Source organism: Sinocyclocheilus grahami, unplaced genomic scaffold, assembly GCF_001515645.1.
Source record: "Sinocyclocheilus grahami isolate Dianchi unplaced genomic scaffold, SAMN03320097.WGS_v1.1 scaffold126.1, whole genome shotgun sequence".
Taxonomy (NCBI): Eukaryota; Metazoa; Chordata; class Actinopteri; order Cypriniformes; family Cyprinidae; genus Sinocyclocheilus; species Sinocyclocheilus grahami.
Genome location: NW_015505305.1, coordinates 4,067,180 through 4,090,592, shown reverse-complemented (window position 1 = coordinate 4,090,592; position 23,413 = coordinate 4,067,180). Strand labels below are relative to the sequence as shown.

Here is a 23,413-nt window from a genome sequence, read left to right as displayed (position 1 = left end):
TGAGGGGGGGCAGAGGGGGGAGGGCGGGGGGGTGGGTGGAGGGGGGGGGGGGGGGGGGGGGGGGGTGGGGGGCAATCTCGAAATTAGCACAAATAGATTATCTGTCCTCCGGTTCCTGGCATCAGCACAGCCCAAGCAGGCCGGAAAAAAAAGAAAAACGACAAAAGCACATTGACTTCTCGGCGAAGGACTGCCTGTCCGAGCAGTCAAGGAGGACCGCAATTAAACAATCAATCACCGTATCATCGATCCCCAAGGGAGACAACTGTATCTGGGCCTAACTAAAAATGCAACGGCTTTGCACAGATAAAAGAAAAGCATTTGAAATGGAGTAACAGCTCTATTTTCTTGTGTAAACATATCAAGAAAACAAAATTTTTTGGTGATTTAAAAAAAAAATATTTCAAATATATTTTGATTAAAATGTTTAACTTTTAATTATATACAGTGTGTGTATATATATGTATATATATATATATATATATATATACAGTGGGTATGGAAAGTATTCAGACCCCCTTAAATTTTTCACTCTTTGTTATATTGCAGCCATTTGCTAAAATCATTTAAGTTATTTTTTTCCCCTCATTAATGTACCCCATATTGACAGAAAAACACAGAATTGTTGACATTTTTGCAGATTTATTAAAAAAGAAAAACTGAAATATCACATGGTCCTAAGTATTCAGACCCTTTGCTCAGTATTTAGTAGAAGCACCCTTTTGATCTAATACAGCCATGAGTCTTTTTGGGAAAGAGGCAACAAGTTTTTCACACCTGGATTTGGGGATCCGAGAGAGAGAGAGAGAGAGCGTTGGGGGGTTAAAAATACATTTTAAATAATAGTTTATCATAATTAATTAATATATACATACTTCGTCTTTTAGTCAATAAAGAAATGTCAAAAAGTTAATAAGCCACTGAAAGACCTGCTCAATGCGCTCATGAGTGATTGAACCATCCAACCACAAACTACTAAAACACAATTAATGCTGTTCTGTAAGATTTGCTCATTCAATTTCTTTTCTGACTGTTTATAATGTATCACAATGATGTATCAATCTAAAAAGACAGCATCACAGTTGTGATTCACAAATTAAAAGATTGTCTTTTAGACAATCTTTTAGCTATTGAATGAGACATTTACACCCCTCTTTTTCTTCACTGCAAGCTAACCAGGAACAGTAGGAGTCTTTGGTTCTCCTGCAGAGACTGTGGTTGAGAGAGAGGGCTGATGTATAATGCATACATTATACATCAGAATGAATGAGGGCCAGCAGAGTGTCAGAGGAGACAGAGTCAGACTCAAGCTGTTCCTCCAGTAGCCTGCTTCATCCCTCCTTTAATTACACTCTATTGATCAAACACAGATGGAGGGGGGAATGAGGAATGAAGTGAAATAAAGAAAAAGAAAGACATGGAAGGACAGGGAGAAAGAAGTGTTGTGTGTAGTTTGCAAGAGGGAGAGAAATAAACTATTACTACTGCTGTCGTATCTAGTATGTATACAGTGCAAAGTATGCTAATTTTGTGACCTACTACATTTGCTAAAATGCTTACTACATGGAATAGCGTATTTCAACATGCAATGCTTAACTTAAACTTCCATTTCCAGTGTGACTGATAAACCAGATGTAAATTTAACTGAGCCACAAAAATGTAATTGAAAATGCAAAATAAATATAATTAATATTCTATCTATTAATTAATTAATATAATTTTATATCTTTATATTTTGAAATATATAGATAACAATAATATATATTTTAAAATATTGTAAAAATAATGGGTAGTGTGTATGTGTGTGTGTGTGTACTAGTATTCCATTTAGAATATAGTCTATAATCTAATAGGTTTTACAGTGATTGTACAAAGTCACTTCTGATGTTAAAAGGGCAACATAATTGTTATTTTTTAACTGTTTCTCACACAAACAAACACCACTCCAATTTATTTCCACTTTTAGATATCGATCTGCTCTTCCAAAAATTACATACTTGACCCTCATAATAAAATATGATATTAAACTATTATTAATAATAACAGTATCTCCACACAACAAACATTAGTGTGTGACACTTGACTAAAGTGTACCTTCTCCTCTCTTTTCTTTCATTTTTTTGACCTACTTAGCTCTCTGTTCTAGGGCTGCATCTTGGCTCCTTTGTTTCAAACCGATATAGACTGAATCTCTTCTGAGATCAGGAATTCCTGTGCTTGGGGTCATCTGCCTCCTGCCAGACTCTAGTGGCTCATGTACCGTGAGGCAGAAACACATTTCAGCGGATGAAGGAGCGTATTCTTCCTGTGAGCATGTGGTGGGAGATGAATCATGATTTTCCATGACAGGGAGGCTCAGAGAAAAACCCACAACAACAGGCATGCTGCTGAACTCTGGATTACCTTTTTAGAAACAAGACGACAAGTCACTGCTCTCATAAATATCCATCAGAGATGACACTAACCGATCATCACTGTGCACCATTAATGAGAACACAGCCTAGAGGGAAGTTTAAAATGTACAGCCTTCTGTGATCAACTGTCATCTTCACCAAGTAACAGGTTTAGAAACATCCACACACTCAAAACACGGCATTGTACACTCTAGGGGTGCTCCGATCAGGATTTTTGAGGCCGATCACCGATCACAGAAAGCAGTATTCAACGATACCGATCTTTTTAAAGCCTTATTTTTATCATTTATAACTATTTATAGTGATACTCCAATCAGGATTTTTAGACATTTATTCAGGGCCTGAATTTCATTTTTGAAAATGGGGGGAATTCCCCTCTTAGGTGACTCTTGTGAGAGGGGAAGCAGCACTGACTGCTTTCACACAGGAGTCTGCTACTGATCCGTGGCTGTTTACCACAAACACGACATTTATCCATTATTTTGATTTTAAATCCAAACATTGTCACTGAAAATGCTTTTTCAACATTGTGATTCTTTTTTACACAGTACAGTAATACAATCTTTCACAGACATGTTTAAACTCAATAAATATAAGCAACACATTATTCAATGCTTTTTACTTTGCATTTACTTCTAGATTTATATATTAAGTTGCTCAAGCAACTGGCAAAACATTTAAATTACTTTTCTTACGTTATCACAAACTTACCATTGACAGAAATAGTCAGCTCTACTGCCTTTTCTTTTGCATTTAAATCTTTATTACAAGCAATCCTGCGGTTCATAAAGAACTTTGTTTTCCTGCCTCCACGAGTGCCATCTATTATTGCCTTCTTTATCTAAAAGTGCTCTTTCCCTTTATACCTAGCCAAAAAGCCATATGTGTTGACTGTGAAACACAGTAGACTTTAATAATATGCATTTATGGTGTAATTACTACATTTTCGTGTCAATCCATGGTCATATTTACTGAAAACAATGCGCTGTTACTTTAATTCAGCGAATCAGCGCTTGGAGCGCAGCAGTAGACTCGGTGCGGAAACGATCTCTGTACTGCTGCAGACGCACCGCACCTGGAGAGCACTGCTGGACCGCAACCGTGTGCAGTGTGCACGCTGTATTAATCCGTTAACATGAGCACGGAAAAAATACACACCACATATGCACTGCAAAAGGAGTAATGTGAACCTGCCATTATGTGTTTGCGCTGCAAGTGTGCTTTATTAATCCGTTAACATGAGCGCAGAAAAAATACACACCACATATGCACTGCAAACAGAGTAATGTGAACCTGCCATTATGTGTTTGCGCTGCGAGTGTGCATGAGTGCACGGTCTCCAAGAGAGCGCGTGAGCGCTGAATGGATAAACACTGGCAAGAATTAAAAAGAAATGCAATTTATTAACTTTAGTGACGATGTGACACTGCCTCGACTGAGCAAGTGACAATTCCTGTGTCAACTGTGCAGCGTGCAGCTCGCTTATAGACAGACGTGATGTGGTGATTTGAAGCCATTTGCGTATTTTGAGAGAGAAAGAGGGAGTGATGATTGACTCAGGCCGCTTGTGAAATTACGTCTCACACAAGGTTTTCAAATTACTTTATAAGTTATTTAATGAAGAAATATGAAGTTGAGTACCTTATTATCTATATTCATTATAATTATTTCACCCGTGCCAGACAGAGACTGAGACGGTGCCGCGGCATGACGTGCCAAACCTCTCACGGCAGCGTCATCAGCTTGAGATCGTTTTTTTTTAGATCGGCCTTTTAAAGACCGCCGATCAATCATCCCAACATGATTATCGGCCGATAGTGATCGGTGGCCCATCAATCAGAGCACCCCTAGTACACTCTGATGTGAAGTTTGCTATTATAGGATCAGCTTTCTTTGCCTACTTTCCGCAGTTTAATTCCCCTATAATAAAACAATCCATTTGCTAATTACTTACAAAATACTGTAGAATATCCTGTATTCTGAGTACTATTAAAAGATAAAAATAAAATAGAATAAAATAAAACATGCAACAAAATAAAATGTCAGAAAGTTTCACCTACATTAGATATTTAAAATATACTTTCTTTGAATTAATTAGCATCTTTATTATTGACCTCAGACACTAATGAGATGGACAGGCAGGGACAGATGCTGAACTTATCCTTTTAATCTCATCTCCTTGTTAAGACTGAAAGAAATGAACATGTAAAGGTGAGATGAGATGGAGGCGGATACGGCCCCTGATACTTGTATAATTAGAGAATGAACCCCTGTTTATAGCCTGGGTATCAGAACAGTGAATTTCACAGTCTAGAGATTGATCACAGGGTTTCAAATTAGAAAATATATTTCAGAACACTGCAAAAAAATTAAAAAATCCTTACTATGCAAGAATGTAATAAAACATGAAGAACTATCTAAAAAAGCTTTCTAATTTCAATAAGGTTCTCATTCTGGAAAAAAACACACCCACTGAAATTAAATAGTTAATGAGAACAGTAGTTTTTGCTTGATTCCCAAAGTACACTAAATGTTTCCCCCAGATCTTTTTTATAGATTGTTAAAAATAATTGTAAGACCGATACACTGTACACAGAACTACAGAATGAAAAATGGTTTGTTAGGAAAATGAAAAAAGAAAATAGCTGAGGGCAACAATTCCCAACCAAAATTTGACTGCAACTGAGTTAAAAGTCTTACCTGCCATGTATTTTAATGCCAGAGATGGCGTAGAAGTATCTGGAAAGGTTGTACTCATCCACCATGGTGGTGCCCGTGGCAGGCCTGAGAAGACGTATACGCAGGTCAGTAATGGTGAAAAAGTCTCTCAGGTTCTTGGTGGTGTCCAGTTGTCCATACAGCGAGGCCATATTGTGCAACTTGGGCCCGGCAAACAGTGCGAAACGGTCTTTGACTTCAAAGCGTACAGTCTTGTCGTTCTTCCACACGTAACCTCTTGAATATTCCTCGGTGCAGATGATGTCCAGCAACGTGTGCTGGGTAATGTCCCTCACCGTTTTGGGCTCCATAGTGAAAGCGTCAAGGCAGTCGGTAGCATAGAACTGGTAGGGCTGCCAGCTACGTCCATAGTCCAGAGACTTCTCCAAAACCATTTGCTCTGGCCGACCCGACTCAAAAGTGATGACAATATCATCGGTCAGCTCAATAGTCTTGTTCCATGACAGGGTTATGTTGACCACCAGAGGTTTAGGGTATTTCTTCCAGGAGGTGGACTGCCAGAAGGTGGTGGGGTTGCGGCCCTCATGGTCGAACATGAGCTCAGGGGGGTGGGCCAGCTCTTCTGTGGCTGCGTCACACTCATTGTTGCACATATAGGGGTTTTCCTACAAGATAAAGCAAATAAAGAAGACAACAGTTAAATGAGTATCCAAACAAAAGTGCTTTTAAATGAGCTTTTTCACATGTGTGCACATATGGAGCAAAGGCTGGTTTAGGCTAATGAAATGAAGACTATTCATATTTCAAAGGTACTGGCCTTGGTGGTACATGAGCAATATTATGGATATGGAGCAGAGGTTGAATCTATTCTCCAGCTGTTGGCTAAATCCAGAAAAGGACTGGCCATTAAATGCCCAAAGACTCAGAGATCTTTTATAGAACCATTTAAAGTCAAGTTCCTTCATGCAGACAACCAGTAAAACCAGTCTTGTTTAGCACATAATTTACGAGAAGATTATTCCCTGTTTTAAGTTCCATCAATCCATGATAATAAAGAACAAGAGAATGGGATTCATGTTAAAATGCTCATTAAAAAGAGAACAATATGAAGGTCAGACTGACAAAATGTGAAAAATACACTCTCCTCAAGTCATTCTTTTGCATAAACGCTACCTTGTTCTGCACCTTGAGGTAAGGACACACAAAGGTGCACTCTTGTCAGCCACCGCTGACAGGTGAAAACATACCACAGATCTGCAATTCAGAAAGAGGCATTGAAACAAGAGTGCTACTGGTTTGCGTGAAGACCTCTGATGCCCTAATGTCAACTGTCCTTCCTCACTCTGTAGCATCCTCTCAAACTAATCAGCGTACTGGTATGGTCTGCTGCGCCACATGCTGGTGTGCACTAAACAGGGGCTCGTGGGGCTGTTATACTGTTGGGTGGTGGTGGCGTCCTCCAGGAACTACCTCTCAAGAGGAACAAGCTCCAATTTATCTGAACAAGAAACAAAGCAGCTGATTAAGTGGGAGATGTCTGTCTCTCTGCGGGAATCTGCAGGCCTGGAAGCTGGGGAAGAGCACGGTGATAAAGGATAGGTGGAGAAATGGACTGTGGAGAAGAAAATTAGTGACACAGTGGCAGAGAGGTACACAGGGGGGGTGGGGGGGGACTGCTTCTGTTAATGGGCTTTTTCTCTTGCCTTGTCCTCTAAGGCAATGTGACAACGAAGCCCTGACAACCATTTAACCTCCTAATTCTGACAAAGTGGCATTAATATGCTCTCCAGTCAGTCCTCTACAGCCATGCACATAAGCCTGAAGAATGATCAGACCCACCAGTGGAGTCCACGCCCAGTACCGCCGCACCCTATACGCAGAGTACGCAGTTTGCGTAGGGCACCAACTCCCAGGTTGGCACCCTCCCAGTTGCTCAAAAAAAATAAAAAAAACTTTTGTTCTATATTAATATTAAACATAAAATAAAACATGAACATATATATATATATATATATATATATATATAAATGTGTTTTACGGTGAACGCATTAGCACACGTAATGCGCCGTTCACGCATCTGCGCCCGCGCCCTCATCTCATGTTTGCGGCTGACTGCAAATGATCATTGATAGATAACTATGCCTGGGAAAAGACATCAGCAGTCTGGCGCCTAGAAAATAAAAATAAAAATAAAACCCAAGACGAAGCCCGTGCATCACTTTTAGGTACGTTCATAATCCTGTGAAACGTTTTTGATTGTTGACGTTAATAACATGTTTTAATGTCGGTAAGGCTATCACCACCACCAACAAATCTAATATTCTTTCTGAGTTTCCATGTTCCCTTACGAAAATTAACCATAATTTTACTAGGAAAAAAAAAGGTTCTTGTAGCAATGGTAGCCACAAATTAACCATGGTTTTGTTACTTCAAATAATCATTTGCAAAGAAGTATTCAGGAAATATTTTTTGTGGTTATAAAAACAGACCTAAGCCAACAACAGCCTTTAAACTGACTTAAAATACATTATATAAAAACAATGATGCAATAATGATTGGTTAATTAATAATAATCATATGGTTTCATTGAATAACACTGTTAAAATACATTATGTAATACAAAATAAAAAATGTATGTAGATCACATATTATTACAAAAGCCTACAAAGGACTTCAAAGGCCTGGTAATTGCTGTTGTAACACTTACAGGACAATCAAATCCTTGTTTATTAATATTGACCAAACATTTAATTCAAATAATCACTTAATCTTTCATTTTTGGCCACCTTTTGGTGATAGAAATGCTAGCCTCTATAATTTCTTCAACAAAACATGTGGACATCACAACCCTTACAAAAATTAACCATGGTTTTATCGTAGTAAAACTACTTAATTTTCTTTTGTGTGATTTCTGAATGCTTGAGACTATAAAATCAATCAGACAACTGTATTAGTAAAATCATAACCATAGGCGACTGCCTAGCTACAATTGTAATTTGTAAATGATACAATTTAATTACAATTTATTTATTCATCTATTTTGACCCTTATAGTAGGTGTTTTTTTTTACTTCCATAATATTGCGGAGAAAAAAACAAGCTTTATTACTCCTTTTTTAATTCTTAAATTTTGGGTTTGTTTTTCTTTTGTTGACTTTATACTTTGGAGTTGCTCCGTGGTTTGGGGAAGTACATTATCCTTTGCTAGTTTTCTATGTTCATTTGTGTTTTCCGTTTTCTTCGTTTGGATGCGTGTTTTCCATTTGTGTTATGTTCCGTTTTGTTATTTAAATTGCCTGGCATTTGGATTCACGTGTCCTCTTTATGCTGCATCCCCCTTTCTGGCTAAACTTAACAGGGGTTTGTAACAGGGGGCACAACAGTACAATTCTGCTTAGGGCACCCATTTGGCCAGCAGCGGTCCTGCACATGCCTCTCAATAGACCATCCAGTCAAGAGGGCAGAGCTGTTGATTCATGCTGTTCTATCTCAGGGTGTGCTTCAGGCGCTAGCCCTACTATGAAGAGAATAACTCATTGATGTCTATAGTACTCTACATTTAGCTAGCAAGTATCAATATCACTATTGCTTATTTTTGGAGTGTGTGATTAAGTGATTTAAACAAATTCCTTCCACGAAGAAATAAGCTAAATTAAGCAAAACATTGTGTTTGTTTTGAACATGAATGATAACTCATATTGCACAGCTTGTTAAGGAGAGGTGAGCAATTACTTTTCCTCCTGGCAGACAAAACAGGCAAACAAACTGCATAGATTTACATTGATGCCAAATCTATAAAGAGTTGAGGATGGACCCTTTTGACTTAGTCCAGTAAGCAACCACCCAGAATTCCCTAGTATCTGCTTAGCAAGGCATTAAAAAGACTCTGAACACCTTAGTTACCGCACAGAAATCCCCATGCAACTAGGGATGAAGCGATTAACCAGTTTCACAATTAACCGCGCTTTAAAATGTCACGGTTAATTAATCGTAAAGGCCCCGCTACACTGAGTGTTTCTGTTGCACGGACGGAATTGTTGCAACTTGCGCAAAATGAAAACACCGTTACACTAGCGGTGCACAAGCTTAAAATGATGTGCTTATCAGAGACACGGAGGCTCCTACACACACTAGATGAACTATGACAGAGGAACCAAAAAGCGATCCTTTATTTCCACCAGAGAAATGCCTGAAGATGATAGTGTGGGACCATTTCGAGTATACAAAGAATGAATGTCAGAATGTCAATTAAATATTGCCATAAAAACTGCTGCTAAAGAGTGAATACACGGCTTTAAACAATTTTAATGCACGACGAGAAGGCAAGACTGACGCTAAGCTACGGCTCATTAGCTCAGTATTCTGCCCACTTCAGATCAGACAGATGAACTAGTGTGGTAAGTTCACATTTATTTGAGTTAATTAATTATAACATTTAGCTACTTTAATTAATTATTCGATCGAGAGAGAGAGAGAGAGAGAGAGAGAGAGAGAGAGAGAGAGAGAGAGAAGTGTGTGTGTGAACCTGCGTCCCTGCGTCTCTCTACAAACATGTGACGTTAGTTACTTAAACAGTGATTTTACCCTCTCCTTGCTGATGAATATGTAGCAATTCAATATCTAAGCTACCGTATTAGCCCAAATATAAGACGACCCTGATTATAAGACGACCCCCTTTTTCCAGATGTACCTTTCGGAAAAAGGCTTTTTAAAAACCAAATCTTGTTTTTTCTCAGTAAAACACATTTTGTCTTCAATTATTTTTATATTGCATATTTTTCCTAGTTTAATTTTTGTTTTGAAAGTATGGTAAAAACTGGTAAAATGTACCAACATTCACATTTAAAAAATATACACTTTTTGATATACCATTAAAAAAAACAAAAAAACAAAAAAAACCAGGTAGCCCATCTGAATTAGGACATTTAGGCTATCCATCTAATAGTAGCCTACCAAAATCTTATTAACAGTGGAAGTTAAATCTTACTGTAGTCTTCAAATCTGGGTACTGTCTTACGTTTTAAAATCACGAAGGGAGTTTGGTCCCATCAGGCTAATGTGACAGTCACGACTCATGCAGCTGTAAGGTTTTCTTTCTCTTTAGTTTTTACTCGCGATCTTTACAACATGCATTACATTACGTATGACCGCGTTTTTTCAGATGTATTTCCAAGAAAAAATCATCATCTTATATTCGGGTCAATATGGTATTTTATTAATAAAAGTCACAGGGCAGGGTTCACAACAAGTTTGTGTCCTCCTGAATGTTTGTATGTGTGCGCAGAGCGATCTCCGATCTCACAAACCAAAATAATAGACATGATTTTTTCAGGCCACATGTAAAATCATATGAATTATTATAAAAATTATTAAAATTAATACGTATGGATGACAGTTTATTACAATGATAGTTCAGTTTATTCCCCTCATTATTAATCATTTCACTTGTGGGATAAAAAAAGTAAATAGTCCTATATTAATAATACTTATTAACATTGTTATATATTATCCCTTTTATAGTATTATGCATAAGTCAAAAACCAACAAGATTTTTTTTTTCACCATGTTTCCAGTTTTCTGCCTCTGGTCCAAAAGAAATGTAAAGAATGTACAAACTGAAAACACTAAATAGCCTACTTTTGTGATCTATTTTCATTAGTTATTTTCAAAAGGGAAATACTGACATGGATGTTTACAGAGCAGAGGTCACCTTTTTAATTCCAATTGGCGAGATAGACATTTGTTCGTCTTTATTATTATTATTTTGTGGTGTATTATTGGTTACTGTGTTATTTCTGTTTCTAAAGGCAGCAATAAATATCACTTTATTATCTAAAGAAAAATTTGCTGCCCACTGCTCCATGTGTGTGTGTGTGTGTTCACTACTCACTGCTGTGTGTGTGCACTTGGATGGTTTAAATGCAGAGCACAAATTCCGCGTATGGGAACTTTCATTTTCAACTATTTTTTTTGTCCACAGGATAGTAATATGTAGTGTTGCAGCTGCAAAAGAAAAGGCTGATGTGAAGAAATAGGCCACACAGTAATGCCTTATAAAGATTAATTAGGTGTTTTTCCCAGTCACTGCAAACCTCCCATTTATCGGAGAGAGACATCACATTTAAACACAGCCCTTGAAAAGCAAGTTTCCAGTTCTTTCATGCCACTGAGAGCTTTATGCAAGGATTAAGGTTTGACTCACATTAGAAAAACTGACATAGCTGCCACATTGACAAAGATCAGTAATTACTAAAGATGTTTCAATTAATGCTAAACTGATCAGGACACCCAGGATATATGGACCAGGGCTAGGAAATTTGACAGCTGAGCACAGTTGGAAAAGCAGACGGTTTTCTGTGAATTGGTGCTAATGACAGTGTAAGGCTCCAAACCGTATAAGGTTAATCCTATCCACAAAGAGCTTGATGAAGTCTGATGAACAAGAAAGAGGTCCAGAGACAGAAAGCGAGGAAAGAGAAAGAAAAATAGAAAGACAGATGTGTTGCACATGTGCTGGTTCTAATCCGAGCCTGTTGTCCCCATTAAATGTGTTCTGGGTAATTTCACACCAACAAACACACACATCACCTCACACTTGCTTCCTAAACACAGCCTTAAAAAACCCAACCGTACATCCAAACGCTGTTTGTCTGTTCAGCGTTTGGTTGAGTGTTTTTCTCACGGCTGATCACACATCGCTGTGTAATGAAGATGTATTATCAAAGCAATAATCTGTTTTAAACAGAACAGTACAAATGAAAGCCATGTCAAAAGCCTGCCTCTTCACAGCCACAATCAACAGTGTATGCTTACTCTCAGTAATGACTCCCATTATTTTCCTGCTGATAATCTCACACATTGCAGGATCAAGTCTGAAGGCACTTTCACATGACTCATGTCAACATTCCCCAGTGCACTGAACTCTATGGAGCGTCAGCAACTTTGCCACTGGAGGGTATTGTAGCATGACTCTCAGAGATCAGACAGTATTAACTATGACCCCGTTTGCCACTGACCATTTGAACTGCAGCCAGTGATTACAGGGGAATTTGCACGACTTATCAATATTTGGGTGGTGTAACAGGGTTGTGCACCACTCAGAATTTAATTGAGAATGCCAATTCCTAAATTGTCATTCGAATTTGAAAGTAGGGGAAAAGTACATTTAAACTCAAAGAAATGTGTCAATATGAACATTCAGCATTGCCTTGACAAAGCCTTGATAGAAAGATAAAAAAAAAATTAAAGACCTGAAGTTTGAAGGTTTATGGGCCTTAGAGATAGATGGATGGATGGATGGAGTCAGGAAAATTTCTCTTACTGTCATTCCAATTCCAATTCAAATTCTAGTTCAGCTTCCTGTAGGTGTGGCAAAATCAATTAAAATTCCTATTCATTCACTGAGAGGCAGCCAATTCTTAAATTCTGAATTTTGCACAACATTTGTGGTGTAAATATGAAAATGATCTTGCATATTGGGTTGTATGGCACAACATGGGAAAACTAAAGATATGCTATAGTTTCTTTCCCTATTTTACTTTCTTCTGCTTTCTTGCTACCTGGAAACCTCATGAACCATCCTCATCAACAAACGTGATGCTATCTGCTGCACTTTTCATTGTGGAGGACAAAGTGGCCTGTGAATATTGTGTAAAGAGATGCATTGAAGCCCTGTCACAAGTAAAAGCACATCAAAAGCATTACTGTCAAGACAATAGTAGTAGTTTAGTACCAGTCTTGACAAAGCCACATGAAAATGTATTATTCAGGTAGGAATTACTGGTCGAGGGCAGACGTGAATGAGATAAGACTGTCCCACTGGCAGGCAAGGCTTCAGATTACCAGATCACCAATGTGACAGAGTATACATTTACTGTGGCTGACAGCAGACTGAGATATATAGGACCAACCAATCAAACAAATCCTTTTGTGTGACAGATGTTTTTGACATGCAACCCAGATCACAAACTGCTGTGTATGTCTATATTTCCCTTTCCTTTCCCACTTGATGGTCCTTTGACAAACACATATGTGCAAATCTGTGTACACACACGCACACTTATGCCCACACATCAATATACATTGCATCACAGCAAGCGTATTGTCTGTTTCCATTCCATGCCATGCTTTTCACGTACTTGATTGTGGCTGTTTTGAGCTCTTCAGAAATGACAAATAGATCAATACTGTTTCATTGAAAATTAAATTACTATGCAGCGGCCACACTGAGATCAGTGCTCACGTTGTGAAATCTACTGTGTAATTGTCTCAGCTAAAGGAGAGCAGTGTGAAGAGCGATTTCTCCTCGATCGTTTTAAATGTTAATGTCTAATCTGTCAGAGGCCATTTTGCCAGACCGCATGACAGGCTCAGGTCAGGCCATTTGCATATCTCTTTTCCTGCCGCTAACATGAAATGATTCAAATCAAATATGTTCACATGACACGACATTAGCCACTAAATTACAAAGGAGCAAATTTGATTTTAAGAGCACGGCTTGCAGGTGTTACAAATAAACATGAGGGTCTGGGCATGTAATTTCCCTCTATCTCTTTTTCTCTTTCTGTCTCTCTCCCTCCCCAGACTGCGGTTAAATCCATCATTTGTGCATAAATGAGACCTTGGTGGAGGGATAGATTTCTCCAAGGCCCTCGGTTTGATTGAAGCTCTGACTTCTTTTCAATCTGCCTCTGTGCTCTCGCAAGCACCTTTGAGCTCGTCCTGCAGAACAGCCACAAACGCACTTGGGCTTCACCGCAACGCTGCTTGAATACAGGAAACACAGATTACTGTGTGTAATAGACCCCAGGATAAATCCCACCAAGAATTACATTCACATTTTCAAACTAGAGGTCAGCAGGACGTGATAGCAGACAAAAACTGAAGCTCAGTTCAATCCCCACCTGCCAAATGCATTGACACATAAACCCTCTGCCTGTATTTAACATAAACACATATTCACACATATCACCATTTAAAACAGACCTGTTCCCACAGGTTTTGGTGATAGTAATCATTCTAATTCAAGAAGTAAATGAGGTGAGTGATGTGAGCTGATAAAATCTAGTTAGTGCTGCATTCATCACTATTATTATTCATACGCATACCTAACCTTCAAAGGTAAGTAATAAGCTATTGCCCATAGTTTGTCCACCATGTGTGCTACAGTAATGAATCATGAATCAATACAATAATGCAACTTTGACTCATTGTTTTCATTTTATAGACATTAAAATGGCAAAAAAAAGCTAATTTGGCGGAGGAAGCTGATGCAATTATCAGATTATTAATTGACTGATTGATTGACAGATAGAATGATGGATGGATGGATGGATGGATGGAAGGAAAAATGGAAGCACGAAACAATGGTCAGAACAACCTAGCAACATCTAAGCATAATGGTTGTGACAGGAGTTTTCTGAGGCTTAACACAATCTGTTGCATTCTCTTCTTCTGAGTATTAGGGGTGGGCAATATAGCCTCAAAATTCTATCACAATATTTCAAAAATATTTGCGATAATGATATTTATGACGATACAGGAAAAAAATATGGAACAATGTTTTATGATTGCAGCTGGCAGGCAGCAGCATTTATTAGTGCAAACAAAATGAAGGGCATTTTCCATCCTTTTCCAATGAGCTACTGTCATCGATGACAGACTACCTAATTCGAAGTGTAAATCTATTGTCATAAGGTGGCAGCAGCAGCTGTGTGTTCAACTTGAAGCAGACCGATGGAATTTTGTATGACGTCAGATTTTGACCGATCTTTTTTGTATGACGTCAAAATACCGCGAGAGTGACCTTATTTACACTGCACGCATCAGCGGCGCGTTACGGCTCTGACGCAGCCACTCTAGTCAATGCTTGTGTTTTCACCGTGCCGCAGCATGTTTCAGAAGCGTCCCAGATAGGCGCTTCGCCTATTTTTGCTGGTAAGTGTTTGCACTCGAATATGCTCTAGAACCGCTCTCACGATACTTTGATGTCATACACCGATCAGTCTGCGGAGTGCTTCTTCAAGTTTAACACACCTATTGGGCTTGCGGTGTTGTTCTTGTGTGTGCTAGGGAATGTAAATGCGCCATACGTCACTGTGTCTCTATATCATTGATATCACGATATGACACTTTTTTATCATGTACAAATTCATACTGGTTTTATCGTGGACGGTATGATATGGCACACCCATACTGTGTATTATTAAAAAAAGCCATAACATATAATTTTAGATGGTCTGGGTGACTTAAGAGGCTGTATTCACAGATGCAGATCACACTTACTGGCTTCCAATATGTCAAGGTGATTCCTTGAGGGATGAAAAGTGAACGGCTGCCTGCATTTTTACAAAATGGACTCAGTAAGGCACGTAAAGGCATGAGAGCCAAGCTTTGAAGATGAAGCCTCATTTTTACATCAGTTGTTTATCAAAAGCTCACCACTGCTGTAATTATTAATGACTTTCTGCTGCCATTTAGTGTTTAGAGTGATTACATGTCAGATCTCGAGCTGATGTGTTGTGACAGCAGAAATCTCTCCGGCTTGCAGTTGTGTCTGTTTGTTGTGCTGGGTCAGCATTGTCAGGGCCAAAGTTTCAAACTCTTTGATTGCTTGAAAATGAGCAAGTTAGATGCTCCACCCCTAATGTTCTGAGTAGTAAGCAAACTTCAAGTGGTAGTAATCATTTCCTCTTTTCAATGCTACAAAATGTGTCCATTTCTTTTCTTCATAAAAAAGACTCAGACATTACATGCAGGGAAGCACCCATAGCTGATCTCATTAGACAATCACAAAAGATCAAAAATACCACAATAAGTTGTCTGATGACATGCCTCACTCAGTTATTCCTTCTTTTGATCTGCCAGAACTAATCAGCAATATTACTACAGAGCACAGAATCACCACACACACATTATGCTTACACATGAAATTAAAAATACTTAACTTTAAACAAAAGTCTGAAATACCAAACATACACTCCTTAAAGGGATGCAGTATCATGAAAAACAGCATTTTCTTGCTCTTTTGAAATAAATGAGTTTAATATACTATAGAAATACTCTAATATTTATAATGTAAAGCTCCCTGACTAATCCATTTATGGAAACTACACATATCAAAACCTATTTGGGCCTCTATTTTTCTTTGACCAGAAAAACGTGAGAAAAATGTAATGTAATAAGGAAGAAGTAGGGAGTAGATATTAGTATTCCATAAACCAGAAAAATATACTTTTCCAATTATAGCTACAGTTAAGTGTGAGGGATGTTTGCCTAACATTTTTCTATTACTAGATTTGTGTAACAGATCGGCCAGGCTCCATCACCACCCAATCACAACGATCTCTCTCACCTGAGTTCTGAGCATCTGCACCTGTCACTAATCAAGCACCTCATCAACCAGCCTTCATAAAAGCACACACCACAGATACCCTCACTGTCCGGTCTCGTATACACTTTGCTACTACTTCCATTTGAATACTTCCTGCATTACTTACCTCCTGTGTTCCTCCTAGTGTCTCCTCGTCTCCAAGTGTCTCCTGTTCCTCCTAGTTCCCGGATCGCTGAGGTGTGTGCTCCTCCTGCCTGCATTCCAGCTCCTGTACAGCCAAAGGCCCGGATTACCCCGATCACCATATCCTTCGAACCATTCCCTCACCATCACATCCTCTGAACCCTACCCCAGTACTCTCTGTGACCCAATAAACCAATTTGATTTATTTTCACCTGTTATGTCAGACCTCTTCCGTTACAGAAGACTGGACCAACACCGACGGCACAGATGAGTAACCCCGACCCATTCCAGGAGCTCGTAGACTCACTACGACGAGTGCTACATAATCCACCGACATCGCCGGCATCGCCGCTATCACCACCCATCACCTCATCCATCCCAACCAGTACTTCTTCGCCGAACATCAGTGCCAGTCCCATGGCCCGACTGGCGCCCTACTCTGGTTCGGCGGAGGATTTCAATGGATTTCTCCTCCAGTGTAACCTCACTTTTGAAATGCAACCACACTCATATCCCACTGACACGTCTAAAATTGCCTTTATTATCTCCCTGCTAACAGGACCTGCATTGCGATGGGCGGAAACTATTTGGACTCAGGCCATCCCCATTATTCACAATCTGCGGAACTTCCTGGTGCATTTTCGCAAGGTGTTTGGAAGGACAGATGGAGATACCACTGTGGGAGAGCAACTCTACCATTTACGACAGGGTACCATGTCCATTGCCGAATACTCGCTGAAAAAACTCGTGGAGGTCCTTCCCGTGAATTCAACCTCCGTTGAAAGTCCCCTAGAGAAGCAATCCATAGATAGTCCAGCTTGCTATGCCCCCTTCCCCGACGTGTTTTGCCCAACACGAGCCTCCCGCTTACCACCACACCGGCCATGGGATTGCGCCATAGACCTCATTCCTGGGTGAGCCAGTGCCTCTGGGAAAAGTCTATTCTCTGTCACTTCCCGAACAGAAGGCCATGGAGGACTACATCAAGGAGGCTCTGGGTCAAGGTTACATCTGTCCATCTAACTCCCCTGCTGCATCAAGCTTCTTCTTTGTGGCCAAGAAGGACAGAGGCTTGATGCCCTGTATAGATTACCGAGCACTCAGCAACATAACCATCAAGTTCCGATATCCTCTTCCCCTCGTCCCCTCGTCCCTAATGCCCTCGAGCATCTCCGGGGGGCTACCCTCTTCACTAAGTTGGACCTCCGCAGTGCCTATAACCTCATCCGGATACGTGAGGAGGATGAATGGAAGACGGCATTTGTGACTCCTACTGGCCACTACGAGTATCTGGTCATGCCCTATGGACTTGCCAACGCCCCCTCCGTGTTCCAGGACTTCATGCATGAGGTGCTCCGGGAGTTTCTCCATCGATTCGTAATTGTCTACATAGATGACATCCTCATCTACTCCCGGAGCCCGGCCGAACATCACCAGCACGTTGCGGAGGTCCTCCAACGCCTGAGAGAACACCACCTATTCCTCAAGGCTAAAAAGTGCACCTTCCACCAACCCACGGTACAATTTCTGGGATATAACATTGATCGTACCGGGATCCAGATGGACGAGGGGAAGGTGGAAGCCATTCACTAGCGCCCCACTTCTAGTCCATCCAGATCCCGACCTCCCATTCGATGTGGAAGTTGATGCCTCCACTACTGGAGTGGGGGCGGTGTTATCCCAGCAGCAGGGGAACCCAGCCCGACTACACCCATGTGCCTTCTTTTCGAGGAAGCTCAGCCCGGCGGAAGTTAATTATGACATCGGCAACAGGGAACTACTGGCCATCAAGCTGGCCTTAGAAGAGTGGAGACATTGGCTAGAAGGGGCAGCCCATCCATTCACCGTACTGACGATCATAAAAACATGCAGTATCTTCGTGAGGCGAAACATCTAAATCCCCGTCAAGCACGATGGGCATTATTCTTTACCAGGTTCCACTTTACCATCTCATATCACCCTGTTCCCAAAAACGTCAAGGCAGACGCCTCGTCACGCATTCATAGTCCTGTGGAAGGCCCAGAAGAACCGGAAAGTATCATTCCACCTAAGATGATCGTCAGTCCCATTGAATGGAATTCCCCTTCAGTGGCCTCCAACACGGCTCCCAACAATCCGCCGGGCTGTCCTCCAAGATGCCACTACGTACCACGGACACAGCACACCTCACTGATTCACTCTGCTCACTCCTCCCGAGGCACTGGCCATCCAGGGGCCAAAAACACCCTCTCGCTGCTACGAGATCGCTTCTGGTGGCCCAATATGGCAAGGGACGTGAGAAGGTTCGTGCAAGGATGTCCAGACTGTGTTATGTCCAAGAGCCCTCACCATTTACCTTCTGGCAAACTCTTTCCTCTACCGGTACAAAATCGCCCCTGGTCACACCTAGGAGTAGACTTTGTCACTGACCTGCCTCCCTCTGAAGGTAACACATGTATCCTGGTTATAGTTGACCGGTTCTCTAAATCATGTCGCCTTCTGCCCCTCAGAGGTCTCCCCACTGCACTGGAAACAGCTGAGCTCCTCTTTAACCAGGTCTTCCGCTATTACGGAATTCCCGAAGACATCATCTCCGACCGGGGCCATCAGTTTCTCCAAAGTATGGAATGCCTTCTTCAGACTCCTAAGTGTGACCGTAAGCCTCTCGTCCAGATACCACCCCCAATCAAATGGACAAACGGAGAGGAAGATTCAGGAGGTGGGACGATTTCTGCGGACCTTCTGCCATGGCCACCAGGATTCCTGGAACCAGTTCCTAGGCTGGGCTGAGTACGCCCAGAATTCCCTGCGATAGCCTTCTACTGATCTCACTCCCTTCCAGTGCGTGCTCGGGTTCCAGCCTCCACTGTTCCCCTGGTCTGGGGAACCTTCTGATGTTCCGGCGGTTGACTACTGGTTCTGGGAAAGCGAGAGGGTCTGGGACGCTGCTCACCACCATCTCCAATGGGCAGTGCGCAGGCAGAAGACGGCCGCGGACCTTCGAAGAGCCGAAACACCTACTTATCAGCCAGGTCAGAAGGTATGGCTGTCAACTCGGGACATCAGACTGCGCCTGCCCTGTAGGAAGCTTAGTCCCAGATTTGTTGGCCCCTTCACCATCCTGGAACAAGTAAACCCGGTCACCTTCAAACTTCAACTCCCCTCACAGTATCGAATTCATTCCACGTTACTCTTCTGAAACCTCACCATGACCCTGTCTCTCTCCCCACAGAGCCTGGCCAGATGGAGGAACCCCCTCTTCCCTTGATCCTGGATGAAGGATCCGTCTACAAGGTGAAGGAAATTCTGCAGTCCCGGCGCCACCTGTTGCGTCAGACCTCTTCTGTTACAATTTGTTTAGTGTATATCTCTCTGCATATCCTCCCAAGTTTATTTTTGACCATCGTCCATGATAAATTCACTCTGACCTTAACAGTTTTTGTGGCACATTTCAGTATGGATGTTTTGTGAAGCTTTCACAATGTAGGCTTGCGAAGATGCTAGTATTGAAAGATGGGGAAGCACCAAATTTATTGGACGTGACTGCAAATCTGAAACATAAGTGTGTTACTCATTTCACATTCAAAACATTTTGCCATTCATAGCAGAGGTTATTTAAATGTAGAAGCCTGATAGCAAAAATGGCCTGTCTAATTCTAAGGGTGTTTTTGATACAAAATTTAGAATGGGTTCAAATTCAGAAATGAAGAATTGGCTCGTTTTGAATTCATGAGCTCAAATTTGAATTGCATTGGCCACATACCACAAGATGCTGAACCAGAATTTCTATTAGAATGACAGAAGGATACATTTACTATATTATAAACATTATATGAGGACTATGATAAAAATATATAATTTACACAATACACAATATATCCCCTTTTATAAAACACTGGGTCTGGAACAGTTGATCTACTGATTAAATCAAATTAATTGGCTTTTACAGAATTATTTACGCACTCTTTCATTGAGCCACCCACTGGGATCATCCACATCATAAGTCTCTCTGTGGTTAACAAAGCATCATTCACAGTGCATGACCGGGGCCACGGTGTAGGTTACTATGGCAGCAGAAGTTGTAGAGGCTAAGGCTGTCCATGGTGTCTTAGACCTGATAATCCTGGCCTTTTCTCAAACTGACTGACAGATCATATTTCCTATTTCTTCAGTCCTTCTCCCTCTGTGTTTTCTTCCTTCAGTCAGACGTTCATATTTTGCGAGCCAGCTTCACCGCTATGGCTGAATGAACAAGTGTTTCTCTGCTGACCGCATCTTCCTCTGAGGGCGCCCATGATAGAAAACTAATTTCACCTAGTAAGGTGTTAAATTTTGCAGCGTTTCCAAAAGACTAATATTTTTATGATAATAGTATTGGGCTAGATGCAAGGAGACACGCGTTGTTTATAGCGATCTGTAAATCACATGGCCTCAATTCATAATGACTTATAAAGTTCTGAGATATGGACCCAAATTGTTCCTGCCAGCTGCAACTTGCATTTAAAAAGTCATTTTTCAGCCATGTCATTGGTGAATCCCTGTAAATAGCAACCTGAGGGTTTCACTCAGAATAATTTCATAACAACTCTCTGGGATTTGTATCTTTTTGACAGTGAAATTGTCCCTTGATTGAGAAAACTTCCTTTGAAATCTCAGACCCCTAGAAAAGCCATTTAACGTTTCGCTTAATTAAGAGTTGCTATGCAGGCAGGGGGTTTTACATTAATTACTGTTGGCTGTGAGATTTCCCTTTGTGTTTAATCTGGTTTATGTTGCATGTCTGACAGTCTCAGAATAGCAAAAGGGGTTTGGCTACTGTAGGTGTCAAAATAATTCAGTCAAATGTCCCTGTTTGACACCTTCTCCATTCTTGGACATAACAAGCTTTTTGTGGCTGTATTTTGCTAATTTTTTTCTTGGGACTGGAGCACTGTGGGATGATTAAACTCAATATGACTTTGAATGTCATCTGAGTGTGGCAGACAGCTTCAGTGGTCTTTAAATTCTGCTCCAACCACCCCTGTAGATCAGTGATGCCTCTTTGGCCCATCCGCCGGGGATTCTTTTACTCTTTTTCACAGCTGAATGTGAAATATGATTGACAGATGACTCTAGGGACCAGAGCACAATCCTCTGTACTTTGCTAGACTTATTCATGTGTGCACACAGCACACACACAAGCATCCTTTGTGTTTACAGAGACAGAAAGACAGGGGTGAGAAAGACAGACACTGAGAAAGAGCACTGTTTTGGTACGTTGCGCAAAAAAGAAAAGAAAAAAAACATTTAAAAGGTGAATATGCATTCTAAGCATGAACATGTTTTTTAACTTTCCCATGTGTAATAAAACCAGGATGTCTTTCAGTCCAGACAGACTCATTTGCTGCCTGACAAGCTACTATTAAAAACTTTAAAAGGACCAACTTGGCTGATTAACTCCACTCTTCAGAAATAAAAGATGAATTAAGCTCTCTTAAAGTGACTAATTAAGCCTGGAGACTAATCTAATGAGACAGTCCAGAAAATAGCATGAAAAGCCCTAAATTCTCATTCTACACTTGTCAGGGCTCAGCGTGGGGGTCCACAAGAATATGTGGGGAATCAAGTAAGGACAGTTCAAAGTATCATCTAGTCAACATCACACAATATTACAGAGATTTTTCCATAATTCTTTAAAAAACAGAATGAATTAAGATCATTTTTAAACGTTGTTTTTCTCTACATAAAGTGGCTTCATTCAGGTTTTGAAAAAGCACAACTAAATGAAACAGTTCCATGAATTTGAATTTCTTGAAATTCATGAAAGTTGTGTGTAGAAAACAAGACGTTCTAGAATTCCTCAGTTTGAATGGATACAAACTTTTTTTCCTTTTTTCTTCCATCAAAGGGAAAACTATTTCTTCTATCCTCTGGAATAGTGAGTTCACAGCAAACATAACTTAAATACTTCAGATACTGGAGATAGCATCCTAACAAAACTATTGCAATGTATTCAACATTAATAATAATATGAAAATATTTATTGAGCACCAAATCGTCATATTAGAATGATTTCTGAATAATGTGACACTGAAGACTGGAGCAATGACTGCTGCTCCAGCCTTGCTATCACAAGAATAAATGAAATTTTAAAATATATTAAAAAAGGAAAATAGTTATATTAATCTGTAATAAAAATTGTGCAATATTGCAGTTTTTAATTTTTGATCAAATAAATGCAGCCTTGGGTGAGCCTAAAATGTTTCTGAGAAATATAATGTAGCGAAGCAATTTTATTCATAAAAGTTGTGGGGCAGCATTGACAGCAAGTTTCTGTCTTTCTGAATGTTTTTGTGTGTTTCTTTGTTTACATGGTGAGTACATTTTAATTTTTAGATGAACTCTTTAAAGGTAGTATTTTCATATGTAGAGTTGAGTTAGGTGTGTCCCACATACTTTATTTATTTATTTATTATTATTATTATTTAACTAATCTATAAGCCTGAAAGATCTTAAAGATTTTTTTATCTGTGAACAAACTGTATATATATATATATATATATATATATATATATATATATATATTAAATAAAACTCTATGAAACTGCGTAACCCTGCCAACACTTTTACCCCACATTTATTAAATTATGTATTTATGTGTTTTAAATCTCTGTTACAGACTGAACATTCCTCTATATCCTCCTCTTTCTGTCTCAACCCTTCTTTCCTTTATCTGATGTTTATTGTCAAACTTTTTTCATTATTGATGTTTATTGTCAAACTATTCCTATCTCCTTTTCTGCTATTCCATCTGTTTCTCCAGTAGGCCCCTTAGCTCTGACTCTCAG

General features: G+C 40.1%; 1 protein-coding gene across 6 annotated transcripts in view; it reads right to left on the bottom strand.

Annotated features, from left to right (window-relative positions):
- The window catches only part of LOC107590269 (netrin-G1-like), a 104,319-nt gene that overhangs the window by 45,033 nt on the left and 35,873 nt on the right, over positions 1-23,413 (bottom strand). For all 6 annotated transcript variants that reach the window (XM_016278960.1, XM_016278961.1, XM_016278959.1 and 3 more), the window contains one exon: positions 5,115-5,758. In XM_016278960.1, the coding sequence (XP_016134446.1) occupies positions 5,115-5,758 (644 nt within the window). The remainder of the gene's footprint in view (positions 1-5,114; positions 5,759-23,413) is intronic.